General features: G+C 50.6%; 1 protein-coding gene and 1 long non-coding RNA gene across 2 annotated transcripts; both read right to left on the minus strand.

The window, feature by feature from the left end:
* Positions 1 to 8,740: 8,740 nt before the first annotated feature.
* On the minus strand, positions 8,741 to 18,844 carry LOC130596856 (uncharacterized). The gene is made up of 3 exons (XR_008971624.1): positions 18,835 to 18,844; positions 18,243 to 18,524; positions 8,741 to 9,671 (listed from the first exon to the last, which is right to left on the minus strand). It is a non-coding gene; the product is annotated as an uncharacterized LOC130596856 (long non-coding RNA).
* Positions 18,845 to 20,205: 1,361 nt separating this feature from the next.
* ZIC3 (Zic family member 3) lies at positions 20,206 to 23,094 on the minus strand. Its single transcript, XM_057404865.1, has 3 exons — positions 21,981 to 23,094; positions 21,194 to 21,357; positions 20,206 to 20,706 (listed from the first exon to the last, which is right to left on the minus strand). Exons 1-3 carry the CDS (start codon positions 23,023 to 23,025, stop codon positions 20,524 to 20,526), a joined length of 1,392 nt encoding a protein of 463 aa, XP_057260848.1. The 5' UTR covers positions 23,026 to 23,094; the 3' UTR covers positions 20,206 to 20,523.
* Positions 23,095 to 25,184: the final 2,090 nt, after the last annotated feature.

Here is a 25,184-nt window from a genome sequence, read left to right on the forward strand (position 1 = left end):
AGCTGGTGTGAATGAAGGCTCCCAGCTCCTGGAGCAGGCACTGCACTGTCTGTGCATGAACAGCAGCGCTCCAGCCAACCACCAGTGCCTCTTGGTCTGATTTTCCTCTACATTATCCAAGGTTCTACAAGCTAAAAGACAAAACAAGCTAAATCATTCCCCCCCCCCCCCCCCCCCCTCATTTCAAATTCATACTTATCTTTAACGCTGACAAAAAGGCATCCAACTACCTGGGTAAACCACGCATGCTGCTGCCCCAAACCACAACAGCCTGGGTTCCGTAGTAAAACGCCCCCGATTCTAGCAAGCTCCTATTTCTCCCCATGGAGTCACTGCTCCACAAAGTTCGCATACAAAGAGACTGAGCCAGAGCCCTCAGAGCATCAGCTTCTGGAGCAAGTAACTTTATATTAATAAGAATCACATCTATTCTCTGCAGAACCAAGCCCTGCCAATGCTGCGAGGGCTGGAGCAGCTCTGCTCTGGAGCCAGGCTGAGAGAGCTGGGCTGGGGCAGCCTGGAGAAGAGAAGGCTCCTGAAGGGGAGACCTGAGAGCAGCTCCAGTGCCTGAAGGGGCTGCAGGAAAGCTGGAGAGGGGCTTGGGACAAGGATGTAGGGACAGGACAAGGGGAATGGCTTGAACCTGCCCGAGGGGAGACTGAGATGAGCTCTTAGGCAGAAGCTCTTCCCTGTGAGGGTGCTGAGGCGCTGGCACAGGGTGCCCAGAGAAGCTGTGGCTGCCCCGTCCCTGGCAGTGTTCAAGGCCAGTGATCAAGGCCCAGAGCAGTGCTGCCTTTCAGAGCTGGATCTGACTTCAGGAAGCACCCCAGACCTGGACTATCAAGCCCATGACCCACACAGATATTCCAATAAAGTTACTGTCATTTCAAGGCTGTCTCTAAACACCTACTCCTGGGATCAAGACTTTGCCCTCTACATACAAGTCCACATTACCCCAGGTTAAAGAGCACCGAGTAGGGGCAGGAAACCCATGTAAGCTTCTTCCCTCTGCAGGGGGGTCCTTTGGTAGAAAAACCCCTTTGGGAAGTTCACTAATGTACAGAAGCAGTAATTCTGGTACCATCCATTGCTTGGAAAGGGTGAAGAAACCCCAGTCTGGAGATCCTGATGGACAGAACAGAACAAAACAAAACATAAATATAACCCACATTCCACTGCAGAACTGCCCAGAATGGCCTCTGCTCATCCAAGCCTGCTCCTCCCAATGCCAACGGGAGCTCTGCCATCCACTTGGATGGGATTAGGGCTCAGCTCTCAATAACTAGCTCAAGTGGAAACCACAGAACACGCGCTGCAACTGGAACTAAAAGGCAGAAATAGAAAGCTATGGGGCAAATTCTGTCGCCTTTATTCAACCCTCCATCTTCTACCTCAGGCAAGCACAAACCCTGGCCACTAAAACAGCCCTTTTGCTGCTGGGCAGATTCTTGGTCCTCGACGCTGAATACCCAGGATATACAAGCCATGTTTAGGCATAAATAGAGCCCAGTCTCTAGGCAGGATCACACAAGGGCTGATGACACTGATTAAGAAGGTATACTTGGAGGAATGAACCAAGAGGAGACTAAAACAGTGCTGGCACAGCACTGGCACCAATGCCAAGTGCAGCAGGAAGACTAAGCCCCATGGGCTGCCCCAGCATGAGAGAGGTTAGATGCTGCGGGCAGCTGCAGTGCCCCAGTTGTCAGAGCGGATCAGTGCCCGGGATAGCAGGAGCGCTGCCGTCCTGGGGTAGGGCTGGATAACAATGCAGGGCACAGGCAGAACAAGGGCTGGTCATTAAAGCTTGAATAGGCAGAAAGGAAAAGGAATCTCCTAATCATTTCCTTTAGCCATCTCAGCTCCCCTTCCATCCTTTCCCCCACCCCTCCCGGCCTTTTGAAGATGCTTGCTAATAAGTGTTAACGAGTTGCCTGACAAAGGAGGAGGATGAGGGGGAGGGGGAAAACACTAGTGAGGAAGAAAAGGGACCAGACAGAGGTCTGTGAATGCCATGGCAGATTCTGGATGTAAAGGATCCCCAGGACAGGACCCCCATCCCTGGCAGGCTCCTTTCAAGAGCTGACCTCCCTAACTGAGCTGGTTCTCAGGTTTAGCTGGGTTTCTTAGTTAATTCCTTATTGGACACCACACATCTCCTCTCCTTCCAGTCCATCAGAGACACCCCTGCAGCTCGCACACACCAGCTCACCACCGTGTCAGTGCTGCCACCTTCTTCAATCCCACCACTTGTTTTCTCTTTCTCTCCACTCTCCATTCCAAACCTCTCTGATGGAAGCCAGGACTCAGCTGCAAACACTGAAATACCCTGTTTGCCCCGTCCTTTCTGCCAGCCACAAGACCATGACCCTCCCACAGGCCAGGCAAAAGATTCCTGGAATACACTGTACATTTACCAGCTACCTCTACTAGCTCTTTCCACCTTGGAGGCTTCACCACCTTTGTCACATTTACCCCTTGCAATGGTATTCCCATTCCCAACAGCACTCATTCTTTGAGGGGACTGTGCCTCTCACCAGAGCATCCCTCTGGATGCAGGATGCTGCTATTCCTCTGCCCCTCTGGGAACCATTTATTTGCTCAGTGTTCCACATCACTTTTGCACTGAAGCAGCAGCTACAGAAGATTGGAAGAAGTCAGAGAATCAGGCCCAGCATCTTTTCCCATGAAAGTTTATCTCAGCCACATTCTGGTGTGGCTCCATTTGCAGGGCTCCATCACTAAGCTGACCAGCTTGCCCTCTCAGTTAGGACCTGCAGCATCTGAAAGCACCTGAGGACCACAACTGCTTCATGCTCACCTTGAAGAGAAGAGCCCTTCATTGCAAAACAACATCTCAGCCCCTTTTAGAAGCACCACCAGGACTCCAAAGAAAAGTGCAAAGCTTAGTTTGTCTCACCCGGGCCCGTAGCAACAGCCTGAGAGACAAGTCCTTGCACCCACAACTACCTCTCCAACAGAGCTTTCTTCAAAGGCAGTCCTTTATATATCCCCCCACTCCAAAGCAGTCCTTTATATATCCCCCCACCCCAAAGCAATCAGTTCACTTCTCCCAGCTGGCCCACCTCTCCCCTCCTACAAATCATTACCTGCTACACAAACCTTCCTCTAGTTGGGACCAAGGGGCAGATTAACTCCTTCCTTGCCAGCCCCTAACTGTCTAGTTTACGACAGCTCCCCCATCTGTATTTTTCTTCCTAATACCTCTAAGATGAAAAAGGTCTTTCCCTGCCATAAACACCTATGGGCCCTCTCTACAGAAGAAGGTCATCTGCCTGGTCCCTTCATTTGGGAAATCATTGCCCTTGCTTGTATTTCTAAATGCAAATCTGAGCTTCTAAAGGTACGGAGTGGTCCAACTTGAAACCTCAGCCCTGAGGAATCTCCCCCACCTTCAACTGCCCTGTTACTGTCCCTGTTGACTACAGACCTCCCCCAGCTTCTTGTGCCAGCAGAGAGGTGAAGCCACATTCATCCTTGCTGTAACAGCATTAGGAGGTAGTTGTGCCAGCTGAATCCAGCCTCAGTGGCATTACAAAATAAATCAATTGGACCCATAAATTTGTTTCCCACAAACTACACCCGAGACCCTCAACATATGGATAATTCTTAAGGAAGTGATTTTCTGAGAACAATAGTGAACTTGAAGAGCCTGACAATGCCTCTATAGTGGTTTGGCTAGTAGAAGGAGGTTATCAAGTTGTCCCAGGGAAGGAAAAAAAGTGAACTCTGAACTAGACACACAACTTTTGAATTGCCAGAAACCCATTGATTTAGCATCTAATCAGATCATTGTGGTTTTACTCATTCATGCTCAATTCATCAAGAAAAGTGGCTCATTAATCCAAAGAACTAGGCATAAAATTTATATATCGACTACTCTGTTTCATTGCCAAAGCCTACTGTATTATACTTCGGTTTTATGTGCGTTATAATATAAAGCATATGTGGATTCTCATATTCTAAAGCAGTTGTGCATCTGTGTGGTTTGAGTTAATGCTTTTGAAAACATCGTCTCCACACGATGCTATCTGAAAATAGAATGTGCCGCTGATAAAACTTTAACTCTTGAGATGTGGTAGAACAGCCTTTGTGGCGAAAAGAAACCCATTTGGGGAAAAGGGACTTTAACTGTGTGCTCAGAAAACGTTAAGGAAAAAAACAAAGCCCAGAAGCCTTTGAAGGAGGCAAAGTAAAGACCAATTCACTGCAGTACAAAACGATCTCACCTCCACCTAGGAGCAGAAATACTTTAGACACTAAACATGGGCAATCCCTGCTAGGTTGAAAGCCTAAAGTATGTACATCAATAACTAATCCTTACATCTTACCCAGGAAGGTACAGGTTAGCATTATCAACCTGTTGCATGTGAGTGCTTTATACCAGGAAACTGGAAACATGCTGTCAGCAAACGGCAGAATTAATCTCTGTACTCTTCACATATCATGAAGCCTGCAGTTGCAAGTGGATTATGAAACAAACATTTGTTCCTATTTAACTGAGTCTGTTTATCAGCAGTAAATATCAGCAGCAGAGATAAGCTTAATATCCACTTTGTCTTTTTCAGGATGCCATCAGAGAATAGACCTCCTGCAAACAATGAAAAGGAGAGGAAGGTAAATGAAGGTCTGAATATCTGTGCAACATGCCATTCACATTACTTACATGCTGAAGGGTAGTGCTCATGATCAAATACCATAGTCAAATGATGGCGATGATTTTAACCAGTTGTATTTCCATGTGTTGTAGATGAGCTCTGTGTACTTCGAGGATGTGCTAATGCAAGAAGCAGCACGTTTACAGTGCTTGGTGGCTGCCACATAAACAGAAGCGATGCACCATCTTCATTCACTTCACTGGTAACAGGTGCTACCATCTTTAGTCTTCACCAATGGTCAAAGAGAGCCTTCTTAGGAATACTGAGCTCTATTATGCTCACAGACTTCAATGCAAATGTTTTTTCTGCTAAGGGAGAATTCTGTTTAACAATCAATGTCACAATATGGCCTATTGTTAGAACAAATTACCCAGTCCATTAATTACACAGCTATCTTTCCATCAGCTAGGAAAAAATACCCCCAATTACATACACATGCTAAAGAACGTCTTCTTGCAGTTTGGCCAAAAGGAATGGTGATGTAAAACCAGTGGCGTAATGCCCTGGCTCTCCTACAGTCAAACCAAGATGCTTTTGGCCATTCAACTAAGGGAGTCAGCACACTTCCTGGGTGACTGATCCTTAGTGCCTATTCTTAAGTAGTTGGCATATTCTGAAGCTGCTCACCCTGCCCTCCAGGGACAAGAAGACTGCTTGAATTGCTATCTGTGTCCAAGTAGTTGAAGCCTATCTCTGTTACCCTCCTGCCTTGGGGTACAGTACCAGCACCAAATCACCACCCTGATGAGCTCACTGGGTTGCAGTACCTCAACACTGTAGTCATGGATGTCCTTCAGCCAGGCCTCTGCTTTTCAACTCTGTATGTAGAACAGAAACTCCTGCAACTAAGGACCAGAACCTGGAGCTTCCTCTTCCCAGGAGACAAGCCTGGGCTTCTGAGTCCACATGGGATCACACCCTGAGGTTCCAGTAATATTTAGAGGCATTACACTAATGAACTTCTTAGCAAACCATCCATTGCACGGTGACAGTGCCTCCACTCCCCAGTGGCATTGTGTGACAGCTTCAGTATCCCTCAAGGGAGTCCAAATGGCACTCAGCCATACAAAAAACAGGCATATACTCACAACATTTCTGGATAGTCATAAAAGAAATAGCTAGAACCATACAGCCTTTGCTTTGTTTCCAACTGTTAGGCTTTGTTATTCCACCCAAAATAGCTGCTAGAAGGAACCCAAGATTTCATATGGAAAGAGCAACAAAGAAAGTGGGTAACAACCATCAGAAGAATGGGGACCTCATGAAAAATGGGCATATGGTTGCCTCTGTGACAAGATTCGAGAACACCAGCAAAGCCTGGAAATGACCCTTCTGCCATATCTGCCTCTTTTGCTACATAGTATGACCCCCAAAACGAGTTCCTCATTAGTGCAAATGGGATATCTTTACTCCTAAATGAATCTAGGGCAGCATCCAGTGACAGTCAAGCAAGCCCAGCACTCCACCTTCCACAGGGCATTCAGAGCAACAGATGAACACATCAGTCTGCAGGAAGAGGCCCAGACAAGACACACTTTCTCTTGCCCCTTAAACAAGATAACTAGCTAAGAGTTAACTCTTCCTGACCAAGGCTGTCCTGGGTTTATCCAGCTCAAAACAGGCAGCAGGAAATGGGGCTGCCTGCGTATGCCCTGAGGGGTATATCCAACTGCAATCCACACCAGATCTGCATCCATGGGACTGGAGCTTCCAAAGGGGCGATGGAGAAGCAATACCTTTGCCTGATATCACCTAGGCTCACACTCAAAAGTGCATGATGAAGACAAGCTATAGCATATGGTGGCTGGGGTGTTGTTTCCCTTTGCAACCTCTGGTTAAATCCTGCTTTTATGGTTTGTTGATCACAGTTATGATACAAATGATTTGTGGGTGTGTAATTCAGCCGGTCCATTGCAACAATCATCTGAGAGGGTTCATTGTGCACAGAACACTATTACGCTGTGAGTTCGGGGACCTATATCACAGCACACTGCATCATACCTGAGCAGTACAAATAGGCTCCATTGAACACCTGGTTTTGTCTCGGTTAAAACATCCATTCTGGAAGATTTAAGCATATACATAAAACTAAGCATACATCTAAGGGCTTTACTGAATATGTGTCCCTTGCAGCCTTGTGATAATCATGTATGTATCTGCGGAAACAAAATGTTAATGAGTATTCGTCAGAATCCTTTTTGCTTCACATTAAAAATACTCTTTGTGCAAGTGTTCCCAGGAGAACAAGGAAGAGAGGATGGAGATTTCACAGCTCTCTGAAGGCTTTTATACAACATTCATCCTATTTTGTCCAACTCAATAGCAGCTTCTCCTTCAACCACAAGTATACGTCACCACCACCACTACCCCCTAAAAAGGCAGATATGGATTCACACTAAAAATGACTGTAATGAATACAAACTTGGCTGAGGATGATCGTGCAAAAAAAGAGAGGCAGAATAGACTGAGTGAAGGTTGTAAAAGAAAAACAGTGGGTGACCAGGAATACAGGCACAGAATAAGAGCAGAGAGCCAAAGCCATTTAAATAAACCCAGTGACTATCTGATAGAGATTGCTTTGAGGCATGGGATGGCTGAAAGACACTTGGAGAGGGAACCAAAACTGACTCTTGATGTTTTGCTTACTGCAGCATCCAAGAGCTGATGCATCTCTTTGGTGAGGATGTAGAATCACATCAAGTCATTTCTGTTTTGCTCCTTACAAGCACACAATCCGAACACCCCAAATTTTGACTAAGCACCTGATTCCGAAGCTCCAGAGCTTTTCCCTCAGGGAGCAGAAGTGACATTATGGCTGAAGTTAAAGACAAACAAAGCCTGCATCTGGACATCAGGTTCATGCTCCCACTTTGACAGGTTTCTGTTAACACAGATCGAAGGACATATGGTGTCCGTGACTCCAGTGAGTCAAGTTTTACTAGATGGCCAGTGGTGTGACACCATCTCCTGGCACTCAGCCACGTTCTGGGGCTTTTCAGCTCTTCTCAGGACATTTGGGTCCCATAAAGAGCAATGTTGGTTAGCACTGGCTGAGGCTCCCTGGGGAATGCACTCTGCCACCCTTCCCATGGTGGGCACCCTGCAGTTTCAGGCTCCCACAGCCAACAGCCCTTGGGTTTTAGGTTTGAATCAAGGGCCACAACTTCCCACTAGTTCAGCTACCACAGTCACCTGAGGAAATGCACCACCGGAGCAAACACTTCCCTCCAAATATTCGAAGGGTTTTGCAGCATCTCCTGACAAGCATTTAAAATAGGGAAGCTTGAAAGTCAAACTGTGCCCTCAGAAAGAGAGGCCGCTCTGCTGCGATAGCACCGCGCAGGCAGCATCTCTCCATACTGCCTTTCATGCAGTCCCAGTGGTGAAGCAGGACACAGATTCCCATTATGAGCGGCTCTCCAAAGTGCAAGAGACAAATTGTTGCCTGGTGATAATTATTAACAAGAAGAGCGTTTTGTACTCTGAGATTTCTGTTTACAAGAGGATTCAGAATCATCTCCCAGTCAAAGCAGCAGGGACACAGGTATTGATGCGGCCCCAAAAAGGCAGGCGCAGCTCAGATCCTAAAGGCTGCCACCATCACACAGGGCAAGCAAAGCCCCCAGCCCACTTGGCACTGGCAAAGCCCCAGCCACCACAGGAGGGATTTCACAGAGCTCTTGTTTGCTGGCTCCCATCACATCCGACACCAGGCTCGGACTTCCCATGCCTGTCTCCTAACTGCGGGAGCGCGGTGCCCTCCCGAGCCCTCCCCACCCCTCTCTGAATGCCCTAAACTGACTGACAGCTTTGGATTTGTGGAGTGAACTCAGTTGCTTTTGATGTCTATTCAAGGTGCCATCAAGGGATCTTAATAGGTAGTATCTTAGCAAATGCTTTAAGGCCTGGAACCATCATTAAAGAAACTCCTGATTCTCACACTTGTCTGAAAGAATAGAGGAGCAAGCTGGCTTCAAATGCCAGTTGACAGATGGGAAGACATATGGACTATAGGATTGCTGATCTAAAGAGTCAGAGCCATGGCCAGGCTAAGGAAACATACGTCTTTATTTTGATGTTGACCTCAAAGGGAAGAGGTCTGAGCCAACAGAAAGGGGAAAGGGCAGCAAATATCACAAGTCTGAGGCCAGGATTGCTTTGAACTTGAGGACAAATATACTAAATGGTACTAAGATGACAAAAAGGCTTCCTGACACTCCGTGTCTACAAATTTAGCAGTCTGACCCATCGAGATGCTTGATGCATTTTCAGTAACCAGCCGAGTGAGGATCAGTAACGCTGATGCAATCTCTTGTGGCACCCAAGACGTTTGTCATTTCTTCCAGCACCAGCTATCCATGGAGCCCTGGCATGAAGCAGGATTGAAGCACATGGGAGCACTTTAAGCTGAAAGCCCCCTTGATCCTTCTGTGAGTCTTTGGAAGGGCTGTGGAAGTTCAGGATCACCCCATACCACAGATCAGTGGATCCCTGCAGATCATTTCTCCTCGCGTCCTGTGTTTGTTTCTGGCTCTATATGGAAAAACGAATGACCCCATCCCAACTCATTAACACTGCACATAGCTTTTTCTATCAGACTCCCCATGGAACACTTAACTGTATTCCTTTCCAGCACTGACAAAAAACGCTCAGGATAAAGTTTAGACAATTGAAGCCTTCTGCTGAATTTAAATGCAAGGAATCCGTGAAACAAATGAAGGGACAGATATCCTACTTTCTTCCCAGAAAAGCAAAGCAGAGCCTTTCAGTTCAGTGTCTTTCTTCATGTCGTCTTTTTATCACAAGTGTGCACTGATGACACGACTTTAATGCAGTCTGTTCCAAGAGATTAAATTGAATGTCTGTGTGGAGTTTCAGGGCTCAGCAGCAGAGCATGGCAGCTTCGTTTCACATCTCCGGGACACTGGGCAGGCAGAGAAATAATTGCAGACTCAGAAACGATCAAGGAATGTATCCCGGCTGCAACAGATGCTGTATTAAAAGGAAAGACAAAAGCCAAAGTGCATAATGAATTTTAAAAGATTTCTTTATCAAACATGTCATTTGTTTGAAGGACTGAATTGCTGGCATCAGATGTGGCAGATCAGCTTGTTACCAAAGTGAAACATGAGGACTGCTATGCAACAGCAATTGATGAGTCAATTGAAATCACTGATGTTGCTCAAACGCTCATCTTCATTTAATATGTCAGTGGTCAGAAGTTAACCAAAGACCTTCTGGTTTTGTCAGCACAGAAGCAAAACCAAAGGCTACAAAATATGGTGCGTGCTAGCCCTGAACCTCAGAGGCCCTAATACACTTAATGGGAGCTGATGCTGCAACTACAGTTGTCTGTGAAAAGCAATATCTGACATAACCCTAACAACTGAACTCCGGCTCACAAGCATCAGTGCCTTGTCCATCAAACCCTTCTCTGAGCTGCATTAAAAGCAAGATATTAAAATGGCATTCAATTACCCAGAAACACAGTCATCTGTCTAAGCTGACACCTATTCCTTCTGCTGATGATTTCAGCTTTCTCTTTATGGGGATGTTGTAGAAGGGAACACTTTGCTAAGGACTGAAGGTGTAAAAATACAAACAATGCTTGGTTTTAAAACTTCCTCCCTCCATAACCAACCCAATCCAAATATCCTCCATCCTTCCACACCATTTCTGAGTCACTTGGACAGAATTTCTTGGGCTTGATACAACAAGCCTAAATAATCTTGTTGAAATGTCTTTATGACAATGAATTTGTATACTTTGAAAACCCAGAGTGAGAAAGCAAAAAAAGGTGACTTGATACAAGCCAGTTTTCAACTGAGGTACCCATCTGGATTTTTCACTAGAAGAAATAGCAAACTGGCTTGAGAGAAAGCAAAATCTCCTTCGAGGCCTTTGGGACATGTTTTGAGGATTTTACTGCAGAAAGACAAGTCTCCTCTGAGCTAAATAACACCCTGGCTTAACTTGCTGGGAACATGCAGGCGGATTTCTCCAGTTGAGAAGAGCTTTCAGCATGGTTTGCTCTATGGGCTGCACTGCTACTGGTCTATTCCGCCCTGGTATTTCCACCTCCCCTGCCAAAGGCAGCAGACAGGAGTGAGAGGTGGGCAGCCTGGGGGTCTCCCAACGGTGGGAGAAGTCTTTCAGAGCCTAACAAGATGGAGAGACGGCCCCATGCCTCTGCCCACGCCTGGTGTGCAGCCTCAATCCAGCTGCAAAGCCTCTGGGATGTGTTAAAAATGAGGCTTTTCTAATACACTGAAGATGACAGACCTCAAGTTGTCATATATTAAAATGGTGCGTACAATCCTTCCTCCAAGTAACCAATAATGGGACAAAAATCCTTGCCAACTCAGTCCGTCCCTCCTGCCAAGGATTGTTTGAGCTCGGCTCATCCCGAGTGCCCCCATTGGGATCCAGATATAGATTAACACAGTTTTGAAATGCACAAGGGCTGCAATCATGCAAGGCTTGATCCAACCCAGACTGGAGTCCATGGAAAGGTCTGCATTGACGTAAGTGGATACAGAGCAGCACCATCGTGCCTGCTGCTGAGAAACCAGCCCAAATCCCTCCAGGAATGGAGGAGAGTAGGAGGGCAACAACAGCTCCCTGAGGATCCCTCTGGTCCCGAGCCCAGTGGGCACAAAGCTGCCTGCAGGAAGCCAGCCCTCTCCTTCCCCCTCGCAGCTCAGGTCTGGGTTGCCAACGGGCTCCATCACCAGCCACATCCCAAAGTTCGGGCACGGGACCGGTGCCACCAATGCCATACACAGCTTCATCGCAGGAACCAAAACTTGGGTAGCACGAAGGGTCCCTCACCCTGAGCACCATACACTGCTTCCCACAGGGCAAATCCATTGCACGTCTCCAGAGACTCACACACTGTTGTGGGGGCTCTGCCTGAACAGCCTGCCAATGCGAAAGGCTCAGCTGGATGTATTCACACAGAGGGACAAGGAGCAGCTCCTCGCTGCTGCACCAGCCCAGCCGCCTTTCACTCCCCTATTCCTCCTTCGCCAGCCCACATCTCTTTTGTTCCTCCTTTCCTCATTCCCACGTTTTTTTGTGCTGCCCCCCCCAGGCATCGCCTGCTTTACCCAATGGCCTGCTCTTCCACTCTCTTCTCCAAGTTCACTTCTCAGCCATCATTTCTTCAGGATTTGCTGCAGTTACAGGAGCAAGAATCGAAATGGGGCAATACCAGCCTTGGGGGTCCTTTTACAGTCTCTGATACAGTGCTAGCAGGAGACAGCGCCAAGACAAGGGGGTCAGCATTCACACATGCACTCAGCCCCCAGCTTGGGGCCTTCTACTCTATCACAGTATTAAAAAAAAAACCCTTCTCATTCAAGTCCTTTGTCTTAAAGATTTCCATCCTGGCTACAGCAAGTGCAGATTTATTGGTGGGAGCAACTGCAGGAGGAATAGTAAACAGGAGGCTCATGCGTGCCGATGTGCCAGCACGGGATGCCGAGCGCGGCACAACCTCACGGCAGTCAGGATTCAATATGTGACTACATCTAAAATGGGTTTCCTGGCGTATTAAAATAAAGAAATAAATCGTTTGGCATCTCTCTCCCATGACATACGCGGCACAGTCGGAGCCTTGTGGGGTGCACTGATGGGGGAGAACCGAAGCCAAGAGAGGCGGCTGACTCCGCTGGATCCCAGGAATCAGACACCTGCCTTATTATGAGCAGTGATGCACAGCATGGCCTCTGCTTTCCCACAGCCCTCCACTCACGCAAGTGAAATTGCACAACCTATACCCGCCGCGGCCTGCTATCATCCTGGTTTAAAGGCACAGCCCTACACCACCACAGGAGCCCGGCCAAAGAGCAGACCCCGGCTTTCCCACCCCAAAACTCCTTACCGCAGCCTCCCAACCCTTCCATGGAGGCACACAGAACGCTCCGACACTTGTTGACACTTCAAACTAACACGTTAGCAATGATAAAATCAGCAGCCACATCTTGCATTGACTTCTGTAGGGATTTTGCTTGAGGAAGGGTGGCAGGACACGACTCCAAGCTCGCTGAGTGACATCTTCTGTTTTCCAAACCATCCTTAGATTCCTCATACCGTCTAGCAGAGCAAGCTGCTGACAGAAGCAGGGTGGTTGGCCTGTTTGTTGGGCAAGAATACTTTGTGAGTCAGTAGAATACCAAATTTGGTAGAATGTCTTCCACGTTGGTAGAAGACATTACAAACAACTGTGCATTTTAACACGTTTTCGCATTGCGCATCATTCATGCTGGGGAAGGGGGTGGTGATCCTTCCCTGCAGACAGCTAAGCAAGGCTTCCAAGAATGAAAACGTTCATCGAAAGATAATGGAAACCAGACATTTAGCAACATTTTCATTTTGCATGTTTAAATATTTATAACTATGTTCATAAAACCACATGTTTGCTCTCCTAATGCTCCAGTGATTGTGGTTATGAAACGCAGTATTTCTCCGATGCCCCTTCCTTGCATCAGCTTCGCCGCCGGGCGCGATTTACTCACCACTAGCTTTCATGTAAAAGACTGACCGAGATTAAGAACAGAAAATTACTGACAAGAAGAAAACGTATTTTTCAGGGTATTAATGCTGTGCTGATGAAGATGTGATTTGAAACTTTGTAGGGGGCATTTATGCTGGCTTAATTCCTTCACTGTGATTTATTGTCTATCTGGAAGGGAAACTATTTCTTATCCTACGGCAAAACAATGAAAGCTAGAAATACAAGTGTGATAAAACTAAGATGCTTATTATTGTTCTCTCTAGAATACTTCTCTTTTTTTTTCCCCCTTCTCCTAGCTTGGATTAAAATTCAACGACAACAAAGAATTTCACTTTAACACTGCAGCTGCTCGAGTTTGGCTTATAAATTTCCTAAAAGCTGAGTAAGTGGCCACAGCCTGAAATTGGGACTATTAGATTTTGCAGGCACAGATATGAGCCCGCTGTATTCTTCTCTGTCTTCTGATTACAGACATCTTGATACAGCTTACATGGGCCGTTCTGGTGTATTAAGCTTACTGAGAAGCCACGGCTGCAAGGCGAGGCTTGCAGAGCTCAGCCCTACAGCACGGGGAACTAGTAAGTTCTTTATCAAATTATAATGCTTAATATGCCCTGTGTCAGCCTGTGATTTCAAGAAGGAATTAATGGGTATTACTTAATGCAGGGTTTTATTTTTTAATTTTATTTTCCTATTAAAAAATTAAAGATAATCTCTAACCTGAGATTTTTAAACGGTCGGGGAACTCCTCGGAAATCAAGTCCTCAGCAACATAAAGCAAGCCCAAACAGAGCATTTGTATTTCAATCTCAGCCCAGCGTCCTCCTGGAGGTATAGGGAGTCTCTTCAAGGCACAGTTTCAACTCCTTTGGTCCTTTGCCTGCCTTCTTCCTCCACATCAGCAAAGAACGGAAAGGAAACAGAAAGAAAAGGAACAGATTGCAACGTCACATCGGTATCGCGGCTTCAAAACAGGGTGGTGCAAAGCCCTCGAAGTAAATCTCTCTCTTTTCACTGCATTATTTTAAAGTGCTTCTGCAGGCCATGGTTAAAAATTAAATCCATACTTTTCTGCTGCAGTATTGCAAATTCTTACAATATATTATCAACAGCATCACTCTTTAAAATGTAAGTCAATCCACAGAATTAGGTTATTACATGAAAACTTGAGCTCAAGCTCCACTTTAAACCACAGGTACATGGCCTGTCACCAAGAAAAAAAGGCAAAATAGAAACTGGCCTCTGAGGGTCACAACACTGACAAAAAATAAGAGAAAAAGGGGGATAAAACATGAATCCGTTTCCTTTTTCTTTCTGAACCTTGCCAAATTAAGCAAATTGGGTGTCTGGAACATGGTCTTAAATATTTAAAGACTGACAGTTTCAGCAAGCTCCTGCAGCATCTTCTTTCTAGTAAAAATAGATATGATGGGAAAATTGATAAATATTAAGGGAGGGGGGGAATCAGTATTTTGGGAAACGTTTTGCCTTCCTCAGCCCTCACAGCAGTGAGCAGCCAGAGTCCATCAGAGGAACTTTAGTCACGTCGACTGCTGCGCAGAGATTTTTCTCTTAATTAAAGATAGGATTTGAGCCCAAATTCAGAATTTTTCCTATAGATTGAGTTCTTCTCACCAATCTCAACACTTTTATCTGAGGGTATCAATAGTAACTGAGAAACTCAAGTCAGTGGGTTAATGGGGTGTTAAATGCAAACAGAATATAAAATGCCTTTTTGACAGTAAGAATACAGTGAAGTGGTGGAAACCTTAAATTCAAGTGTCTTTTACTAGCACAGGTAAGAAAATAAGCACAAAGCAAACGAGTACTAGAAAAAGGCAAACAAAAAGAACAACATCATCTTCTAGCCCACACCAGTAACAGAATTAAGCTGTGTAACCCATGGAAAGTGGTAAAAAAATACTTAAAATTAGAAATAAATAAAGCAACACACAATTTTGCATTGTAATAATGTCTTAGTGAAACTGGGGCGGGGGGGGGGGGGATTTAAAGAGATAAGTAAGTAGGTAATTTTATTTAAAGCAAATGTATGTGCCAATGCACCACCTCTTCAGCTTTTCTGGCTGTAGCTCTATTTTCCCAAATGGATATTCTCAGTGGCACACAAATGCAGCAAGCCCATGGCTAAAAGCCTGACTGTTTCCTCCCTGCTGTGACCCTGCCAGCTAAAGGCCGTGTCCTGGCCTGTGAATAAAGCACAGTGCTCTTTCCTGCTCCAAACCCCACTCTGCTCCCTCCGAAGCAGGAGAGCAATAACAACCCTGCACCTGCCCCACTGCAGAACGAAACACGTTTTTCCCCTCATACCAAACCAACCCTGCTGATGTTCCACCTTTTTCCTGCCCACAGACTAGTTTCTGCCTGAGCACAGTGATGCTGGAAGCCAAGAAGGGCACAACCTCCTCAATAGCTTTGGGATCTCTACCTGGCCCCTTGCTCCACCGCACCAAGTGCCCCAAATCCCTGCCTAAGATCCATGTTGTATGCATGGGGCTATCACAGGCCCAAACTGGGATTATACGATGCTCTGAAAAAGGACAAACCATGGGAACAGCCCTGTTCTGCACTTTTCCTTTATGCTCCTCAGCCATTAAGCCTGTCCAGCTTCCCCAGTCCCATTCCAGCCGATGGCTTTCCCCCTCTCCGAGTTTCCCACTGTCCCAGACCAGGCTGCCTTGCCCTGCATACATGAGAACGAATGCCCAACATGCAGGCTGGGTCTCCCTCGAAAGGAACTTCACATCTCACCCATTCAAAGGCAATTTCAAAGCTGCCACTATTGAAGAAGTTGCCAAAACAAATTCATTCAGCTAAATTCTTTTTTTCCTCCTTTTTCTGTCAAGGTCTCTTTTCACACAAACATTTGAAATGGAGAAACACAACTGAAGCATCAGCTAAAAGAAAGCCTAAGCAGCACATAACCTGCTTCACTGAGGATAACAATCAGCATCTTCTATTAAAGTATATTTGTGCCTCCTTAGACAACGGCCTCCCTGGTTTCTGCAGAGGGTTTTTCCCTCCAGCACGGAACAGATACCTACAAAGCCATCCTAAACCATCTCCCATCACAGTGGCAGGCCAGGTCCTTGCTTTACCATCCTCATTCAGCAGCGTGAGCCCTTACACAAGCAATTTTACTGCCTGCAGTTATGTTCAGGTGAGCAGGCACTTGCAAGACATACATCATCTTTTAAACCCATACAAACAGCATAGTGAGGTTAACAAAATGTCTTAGCTCAGGGCATGTACAGATTAGTCAGCACGACACAGTTTCCTTCAGCACAATCCATAATAACATTAGCTATTCAATGCTTTCTCTGGAGTTTTACCTCTCCAAAATAGGGCTGCATCCCTGCAGTGAGATTTTTCCATATGGTTTGCTTCTATTACCAGCATAAATAACAGGGATGGTTTCTCAAACAGCCATGAAAGTTAGGCTCAGCTAAAAGTGTCAGTGCTCGGCGCTTTTAATTTGGCCCCATTATATTACTGAACCAGAACTGCAAACACACCATGCTACACCCTACCCACTGCTTTGGAGTGTTACAGCCGGCAGAGTTCCTATAGAACTTAATTCCTGGTGCCGTAGCACCGAGACACTTGAACGCAACCTTCAGGACACTGCCTTCACACTGTGTGCAAGCTCTGGCTGCTAACAGCATGTACAGAGCTTAAAACCCACTCATATTATTCACAGAGGGTTACAGCAGACACCCAGACCGATACACAAAAGACAGTGACTCCAAATGCATCAAAATACTCATGCCTCATTGTGGCAGAGGAGGAATGGCTCCAGCTCATCGCCTGCCTCTGCTTAGATTCTTTATAGCACAATGAATCAACATTACCCCTTTTAGGAAACCATCCCGAGCTGTGTTTATTTGGGGACAAATCCATCTAATTCCGCTCACACAAGCGAGCGCAGCAGCTCCAAGGGAGCTGCCAGGCTTGGGGGAGGCCAGCAGAACACAGCCCCTTGTTGGGAACAGTCCTGGGACTCTTGTAGGCTGTGACATGAGACCCGTTACTGACGACACACGAAACACTGAGCTAACATGGCACCTGCTCTGCCTGCTCTGTCCTGCCCCGGTCGGCACTGTCACGCTTCCGCCCGAGCTGTGAGCACAGGGGATGGCCTCAGGTCCCTGCTGCCAGGCCCTGGCATTGAACATCATGAGCTGCCTCACCCCGACTCACAAAACCAGCCTAAGAATGCTGCGAAAAGGGATTTTTCCCACTCTAGGATCATCCTGTAATGGGCAACAGATGCTTCTTTCTACAGAAAAACCCTTCTTACTTGCCCATGAGAGCCACAAGGTGCCACAGCTCCTCCCGGACACCCCCTGAGGCCTGGGGGCAGCAGCAGCAGTGGGGAAGAGGAACTGCAGGGACAGTAGCACCCACAGGACAGTGTGCCATGCTCAGAGGGGCACAGGCCCTCTGCCTCACCTTACAACGCTGGTGCTGAGCCCCTGCTTTGACAGCATTTCACAGCCCTTTCTGCACCAATTCTTCCATCCCAAGGCACACACACTGCCCCATCTATGCCCCACTTGCTTTTTTCCTTGGAGGGGGGATTGGAAAGCGGAGTCCCTGAGCACAGTGGGGTGCACACAGCAGTTTGCCCCCCCTCTTTCCCACACAGTTTGGGGAGGCCCCCGGCCGGGATGCTGCCTGGCTACCAAGGGAAGCCAAATGCTCAGGATGCTCATTTAAACTCCTAGCTATAAAAATGGCCGGGGCTGCATTGCCAGCCCAAGGAAGCAGGCAGGAGGGCAGGAACACCGGCACTGCCCGAGGGTCCCTGGTACCAGACACAGCGGGGCCGGGACGTGCATCCACAGCCTTGCTCTTCCGAGGTCCGGGGACGCTGCACCCAGGACCGGGGTCCCCCGGCCAGGCAGCTCCGGCCACAGCGGAGCCTCCCGCTCTGGAATGGCGTTTCAGGGACTGGCAGCAGCAGATTCCCCCCCACCATCGCACCCCCCTCGTTCCGAGCAAAGCAGTAACGAAACCGAACCTACCGGCTCATTTCCAAGCCTGGCGAGGTCCGGAGCGATGCAGACACGACCCAGGTTGGGTGTCCGAGGAAAACCCGACGGCCCCGGGCTGCTCTGCTCCTCTTGTCTCCCCCGCGATGCGGAGCGGCCCCATTCGCCCCATCGGGAAGGGCCCGGCCGGGCAGCGCTCCGCGTCCAGCCCCGGGGCTCGGCTCTGTGCACAGCAAGAGAGACTTCCCAGCAGGAAAGCAGCGGAGATCCGTGTCTGCAGGGGCACCTTGGGGGGCACTGGTTTATGAGGCCAGGCTGGGTAGTGAGGAACGAAAAACGCGCTCTGGGATTGGGGTATATAACATAGAATCACAGAACGGTTTTGGTTGGAAGGGGCCTTAAAGCTCATCCAGCTCCAACCCCTGCCACGGGCAGGGACACCTTCCACTAGAGCAGGATGCTCAAATATACATTAATGTATTTTTTTTTCTAGAGGCTGCGACCCACTTTTCCCGTTTTTTTCTGCCCGAAAACTTGCTGTTGCTCGTTTGTTTAGGAGGTAGGAAAGGGTACAATTGTTCAAACCCAATTATTAAAGCATGCAAAGGTTTCAGGGGCTGCTCACCCGAGCGGCCGCGGCTGGAGGGGACGGCCCGCCGCCCCGTCCTCCCGCAGTGCCTCAAAAGTCAAGTTCAAGACGGGGCCGTCTGGGGTCTCTCCCGGTCAGCGGAGGTGCGGAGCCCGAGGTGCGGGTCCTGCCTCTTCCCCGGGGCCGCGCTCAGGACGCTGCCGCGGTCCGCGGTGCAGGAGCCCGTCTGCATCCCCGCCGGGGCCGGAGGTCTGAGGCGGAAGAGGGGGGTCACCGTCGCTCTGGCTGCCTGAGGCTTCCGGAGATGTTTCTCGGGAGCGGCGCCTCTTTTGCACTCCCGAGGTTTGTCCGCATCCTGGAAATAAAGAACAAAAAAAGCCCCAAACAAACCCAAAACAAAACCTGACGATAACGGAGAAAGGCCAGCGCGCCGCGAAGCAGTCCCGAGGTCCCCCCCAAAGAGCACCCCGGGGCCCGGCCCCCCCCCCCCCGGTACTCACCGTCGGAGTCTCCCCATCGAGGCTCCCCCGTTGCCCCACTCCCCCCGGCTCGGTCCGCTCGGGAAGGTGGCGGAAGCGAAGCGCTTGGCCAGGGACAAAGGGACAGGAGGAGAAGAAGAAGAAGCGGCGGCGAGGAGGCGGCTTCCCCCGGCGTGGCCAGCGCTGAAACAACGGCCCGGCCCCGGCGGCAGCGCCCAACCGGCCCCGCGACTGCCCCGCGGCCCCCGGAGGAGGTCAGAAACGGCTCTTTCCAAAACAATAAACTTTTAATGCTAAAGCAGTTATAACCAAAAGCTGTACAGAGTTGGAATTAATTTTTTTTCTTTTTTTTTTTCTGTTTGTAAATTTTTTTTTTGTTAGAAAACAATTATTATTTTTTTTTTCTTCCCCCATAAATATTGTTCAGTTCCCGGCACTTTTGTATCAATAATTAAATTACGAACGATAAATATGGCATCATGGGTATGTATTTACATAAAAAAAGTTCTTACAAAAAGGCAACTGTTTAATACTAAACGTCACAATCTGGGTAGAATAAACACCACATCCTCATCCTGAAAAATACTGACCGACCCCATCAGACGAGAATACATTCACAAGTGTAATGCTTGGAGAGAGAGAGAGAAGGAGAGAAAGAGGAGGAGAGCAGAGAAAGAAGCAGCAGGAGAGCTAGAGAGGAAAGTTCAAGACATAACAGGACTTTGGCACGGTTTAAGACTGTAAGTTTCAACAATCACCACTAAGGCGAAGGAGAATTTTCATCCTCATGTCAACATCCCACCGAAAGAAGGAAAAAGGCAAAATAAATGGAGAAGGAAAAAAAAAAAAAAATCAAAGTGGGGAATCGGAGGAAGAGGGATTTGGGAATCGGAGGAAGAGGGATTTGGGAAAGGAAGGGGGGGGGGGATGGGGAAAATATCAGACAACTGCAAAAAATGACAACAAAAAAAGAGGGGAAAAAAGAGAAATCTAATCCTGAGAAAAGGACATGGCTAGTCCAGCGTCTGGGCTTGCAAAAAATAGGAATAATTATAACATAATAATAAAAGCCCCCCCCCCCCCTCCGGCTCCTGGCATTAACTAGGTGTAGCCCTATGCGGTCATCGGTGTGGAAACTCCATTTCCGTGGGAGCGAGCTGCAGTTGGCTTGGTTTTGTCCTGGATTGCTGTTTTCCCCTCGTTCCCAATGCGTTTGGTCCAGTCTGTAGCCGGGCAGCAGCTGCCTTCACACGTACCACTCGTTAAAATTGGGGGGCAGTCCAGGGTTGTGGCCGGGGTTACTCTGAAGGGCGGCCGGCGGCGTTTTAGTGGAGTCCTTACTGCCGGCAGAGCCCACCGCGGGGGGAGTGGAGGACTCGTAGCCCGAACTGGCTGCAGGGGAAGAGTCCGACCCCTGGGATTCGTGCACCTAAAACCAAAAGGCAGAGATGGGAGCGAGCTCGCGGTCCCCACCGTCCCGCTGAGCTGGGTTAGGCTGCTCCCCCATGCAAAAGGGACATTGGGGTCCAGCGGCTTGGTTCGCATAGGCAAGTAGTTCATGCCTTGCTGCTCACCCTGAGCAGCGGGGCTAATGCTTGCCACAGCTCCTGGCCACTTTGCTGCAGCATCCCGGTATGAGGGGCTGCAGCATGCCGGCACTTGGGGGGGGGGGGCGGCTGCACTTACAGAGCCTTCCAGGACCCAGCCACAATCTGTAAACTGGGCACAGTGGGAGCACAAAAAGAAACTACGCCATTTCCCTGAGCTGTGCTCCAGCGTCGGCCTAAACCCCGGGAATGGCTCAGGCCGTGCTCCATCGGGAGCATGGAGCGCTGCTGCAGGCACCGGCCCTGAGCACGCCAGCGACTGAGCATCTCTGCTCAGGGAGGAAAGGGCTGGAGCGCAGGGGTGATTACCTTCATGTGTTTCCTAAGTGAGCTGGGGTGGGTGTAGGATTTGTCGCACACCTTGCAGATGTAGGGTTTGTCCGAGGTGTGGACGTGCATGTGTTTCTTCCTGTCGCTGCTGTTGGCGAAGCGCCGGTCGCAGCCCTCAAACTCGCACTTGAAGGGCTTCTCACCTGCGAAATTCAGAGAGGGTGAAGGAGGGATGCTCCCCTCTCCATGCCCGCTTGCATCCTCCCAGGAGAGCCTCTGCCCTGCTCGCCCCACCTTGGGGGTGCACAAGCACCACGGCAGATGAAGGAGGACGGACAGCAGGGTTTGTTATGTGTATCGGAGAAATTCGGGTCAGCCTTTATTACTTTTAATTCACCTCCCAACAGGCCCGCACTGGGGACAGAAGCTGGGTGAGCCCAGGGAGGGAGAAGACCCGGGATAAATTCAGCAGTTCCGATAGCGTTACAAGATGTATTTGAGGATACAGCCTAAATACGTTTGCTTCCTGCCTTCCCCTCCTCTTCCCTCCACCCGTACAGAAGGCTGAAGGGAAGACGGGGCTGAATATAAAACCACTGTGACAAAAGTCTCGCTGATTTAATTCGGGGAGGCGGCAATGGGGCCTAAACCGTAAAATAACCAGGGTGGGAAGGCACCGAAAATGCGATCGCATTGAGCGTTTCTGCGGTTCCCCTCTCAGCGCCGCGCACCCCCCGCTCCGGCAGCAGCCGATCCATCCGCGCAGCCCCCGCCGAGCCCCGAGGGGACTGGGGTTGGGGACACACACGGGGGTCACGGGCCTTACCTGTGTGCGTCCGCTTGTGAATCTTGAGGTTCTCGGAGCGGGCAAAGATCTTGCCGCATCCCGGGAAGGGACAGGGGAAGGGCTTCTCCCCCGTGTGCACCCGAATGTGATTCACCAGTTTGTATTTCGCCTTGAAGGACTTGCCTTCCCGCGGACACTCGTCCCAGTAGCAGATGTGGTTGTTCTGCTCCGGCCCCCCGACGTGCTCCATGGTGACATGGGTCACCAGTTCGTGCATGGTGCTGAAAGTCCTGTCGCAGCTCTTCTTGGGCCGGCTGAGCTGGCTCTCGTCGAGCCACTTGCAGGACAATTCTTGCTTGATGGGCTGGCGCATGTACCGAAAGAAAGCTCCGGGGCCGTGGTGGTGGTGGTGATGGTGGTGGGCCGCCACGTTCATGCCCATATTCATGTTCATGTGGTTGTAGTTGTGGAACTGGGCGCCGGCGTAAGGGTCCGTTCGGGGGCTGGAGACGGCCCGGTACGGGTCCGGTCGCCCGAAGAGGTCCCCGCGCAGCCCGAGGTGCATCTGCCCGTTGTCCACATGCCCGTTGGGGGACGTGTGGCTCGGGCTCTGCTCGTGGAGCCCCGGGAACAGCAGGTAGCCCGGGGTGTCCGGGATGCCGCCGGGGCCGTGCAAACCGCCGGGGGAGCCGCCGAAAAGCCCGTGTTGAGCCGTGCCGGAGGCGGCGTCCGCGATACCGGAGCCGCGGTTGCGGAACAGAAAGTCGCGGGTGGAGTTGAAGGCGGCGGCCCCGCCGTAGGAGGGCACCTGGCCGGCGTGGTGGTGGTGATGGTGGTGATGGCCCAAGGCGCTGGCGTAGCCCGGGGCTTGCGGCGTGAACGCCGAGCTCTGCCCGGCGGCGAGGTCGTGCGGGGCCGCGTTCAGCTTGAAGGCAGCAGCGTGCGAGGAGTCCCCGAAGGGGCCCAGCCCCATGCCGGCGGCGGCGGCGGCTTCGCGGCCCGGCATCTCGTGGTGGCGGGGAGCCGCAAAGCCGCCCACCCCCAGCGCCGGGAACTGCGGCCCTCCGTCCAGCAGCATCGTCATGGGCGCGGGGCCGTCGGCGCGGCGGCAGCCTGACCCCCCCCTTCCTCCCCTTACCCCTCCTCCTCCCGCCCGCCCCCAAAAAAGTACAAAACCACCCCAAAACGCACCCCCACGCCCCCCGCTGCGGGCAGGCGCGGAGCGGGGCAGCGGAGCGAGCACCCCCCGTCCAACACAAAACCCAACCACCGCCACAACCAGCTCCCCCCGCCCCTCCAAAGCCGCCCGCCCCCCGCTCTGGGCCGGGCCGGGCCGGGCGGCGCAGCAGGGCGAGGGGCAGCGCGGCCGCGCTCGCTGCCGCTCGGCGCCGTCGGGGCACTGACGGGGCGCCCGCCCGCGCCTCGCACATAAACCAACGCCGGGGCCAGTCCGCGCCGCGCCAATGGGGAGCCGCCGGCAGCCGCGTCACCTGACCCATCGCCAGCCGTCCTATTGGCGGAGAGGAGCTTGATTGGCACGAGCCCCGCGCCGACGGGGACTCTGATTGGGCGCGGAAGCCTCGCAGGTAAAATGGGGGGGGGGGGGAACACAGAGGGGGGCGGCGGGGAACCCCGACGGGGCGGGAGGGGGGGCGGCGGTGCGGGCACCCCAGTGCACACACCCCACTGCACACACCCCAGTGCACACACCCCAGTGCACACACCCCAATGCACACACCATGTCCCTGTGCCCCACTGCGGGACCGTGCGCTGGGACCCCCCCTGCCATCATCAAGCCCCCCCACCTCGGGTGTCCCGCCGAGCCGCGGCCCCCCCCCCCCCCCCCCCCCCCCCCCCCGTTGTCCCCCGCCAGGCGGGACGCCCGCCCTGGGCGGTGCGGGGGGCAGGCGCACGGGCGCTGCGGTGCTTCAAAACCGAAACCCCCTTAAAAGCCGAAGCGGCGGCTCCGGGGCTGGTTTTCCGTTCCCATTCCATTAATCTCTATTTATTTCAATTTTCCCTTTTTCTATTTCTTCTTCTTTTTTTCTTTTTTCCTTTATTGACCCAACCGCTCCCTCCCCTCGGCCCCGCAGGGAGGGCGGCGGGGGGTCCGCAACGTGAGCCCCCCCCTTATCGCCAGCCCGCGGAGCAGCGTCCGGCCCTGCGCCTGTTCCCTCTCCTTGTTTGTCCTACACCCGTTTATCTTATTTCCCCCCGTCTCTTTCTTTCCTTTATATTTTTCCTTCGCTTTTTTTTTCCTTCCCCTTTTCTTTTTAATTTCATTTTGCAAAGGCAACGTTCTGCCTTGGAATAATTATCACTTGCAGACAGCGCTATAAATCCACTCATTTTCTGTTCTGGAAAGCATTTGCAAAGAACTATGGGGAGCAAGAGTGGAAATAAAAGGCAGAAAGAAAGATGGCTGTGATTGTAATATCCTGAGATGTGCTGAGCCCCCGAGTCCGGCCATTGGGCAGGGCCCGGGCTCGCCGCCGGCGCTCGGCGGGGAACGTAAAATCTGATCAAGTTCAGAGACGCATTGAGAGCCCGCGTCAAGCAGCGCTTTATAACCGCGGCTCTTTCACATCCTTCCCCCCCATCAACCCCGGGAAAGGCTTCGCATTCTTTATTTTAGGGTTTGCAGGGAGGGAAAGTTAAAAAAAAAAAAAAAAGGAAAAAAAGAAAAAAGGGAAAAAAAAAAGAAAAAAAGGGGAAACAAAAAAAAAAAAAGAAAGCGCCACCGATATAAAACCTCCCCGAGAGGTAACACTCCAGCCCGTCAAACAGTCAAATTTCCCAGGCCACAGCCGCCACGAACAGTCCCAAAGTTGAAGGTGAGTCCCTCGCTGCCGTTTGTGCACGATCGCACTACAAGAGACAGGGAAGAAGGGGGGGGGAGAACCTGCGCTGCGCGCCCGCGGCTCTTGCGCGTAGGAAGAAGAGGGTGACCCGAAGAATCGCAGCGCGGTCGGGAGCTCGGGGGAAGCGGGATAGTGCTGGGGGGCCCTCCGGACACCCACCTGCGGTCCCTCCGCGGTGGGGCAGCGGAGAGAGACCTGCTCGTCTGCGGAAGGGCAGGGCGGGTAATTAATGACCTCCCGCACTTGTTGGGTTTTCTTGGTAACAACAACAACACTCCCCCCCCACCCCTTCCTCCCCAGCCCCTAAAATAAAAGGGAAATAAGGGGGGAAAAAGGGCATAATTCAATTAGCCCATCAGCTGAGCGCCGGGGAGGGCAGCGC

Source organism: Pezoporus wallicus, unplaced genomic scaffold, assembly GCF_028554395.1.
Source record: "Pezoporus wallicus isolate ANWC-B61680 ecotype Strahan unplaced genomic scaffold, APGP_CSIRO_Pwel_v1 contig_6217, whole genome shotgun sequence".
NCBI classification, from domain to species: domain Eukaryota; kingdom Metazoa; phylum Chordata; class Aves; order Psittaciformes; family Psittacidae; genus Pezoporus; species Pezoporus wallicus.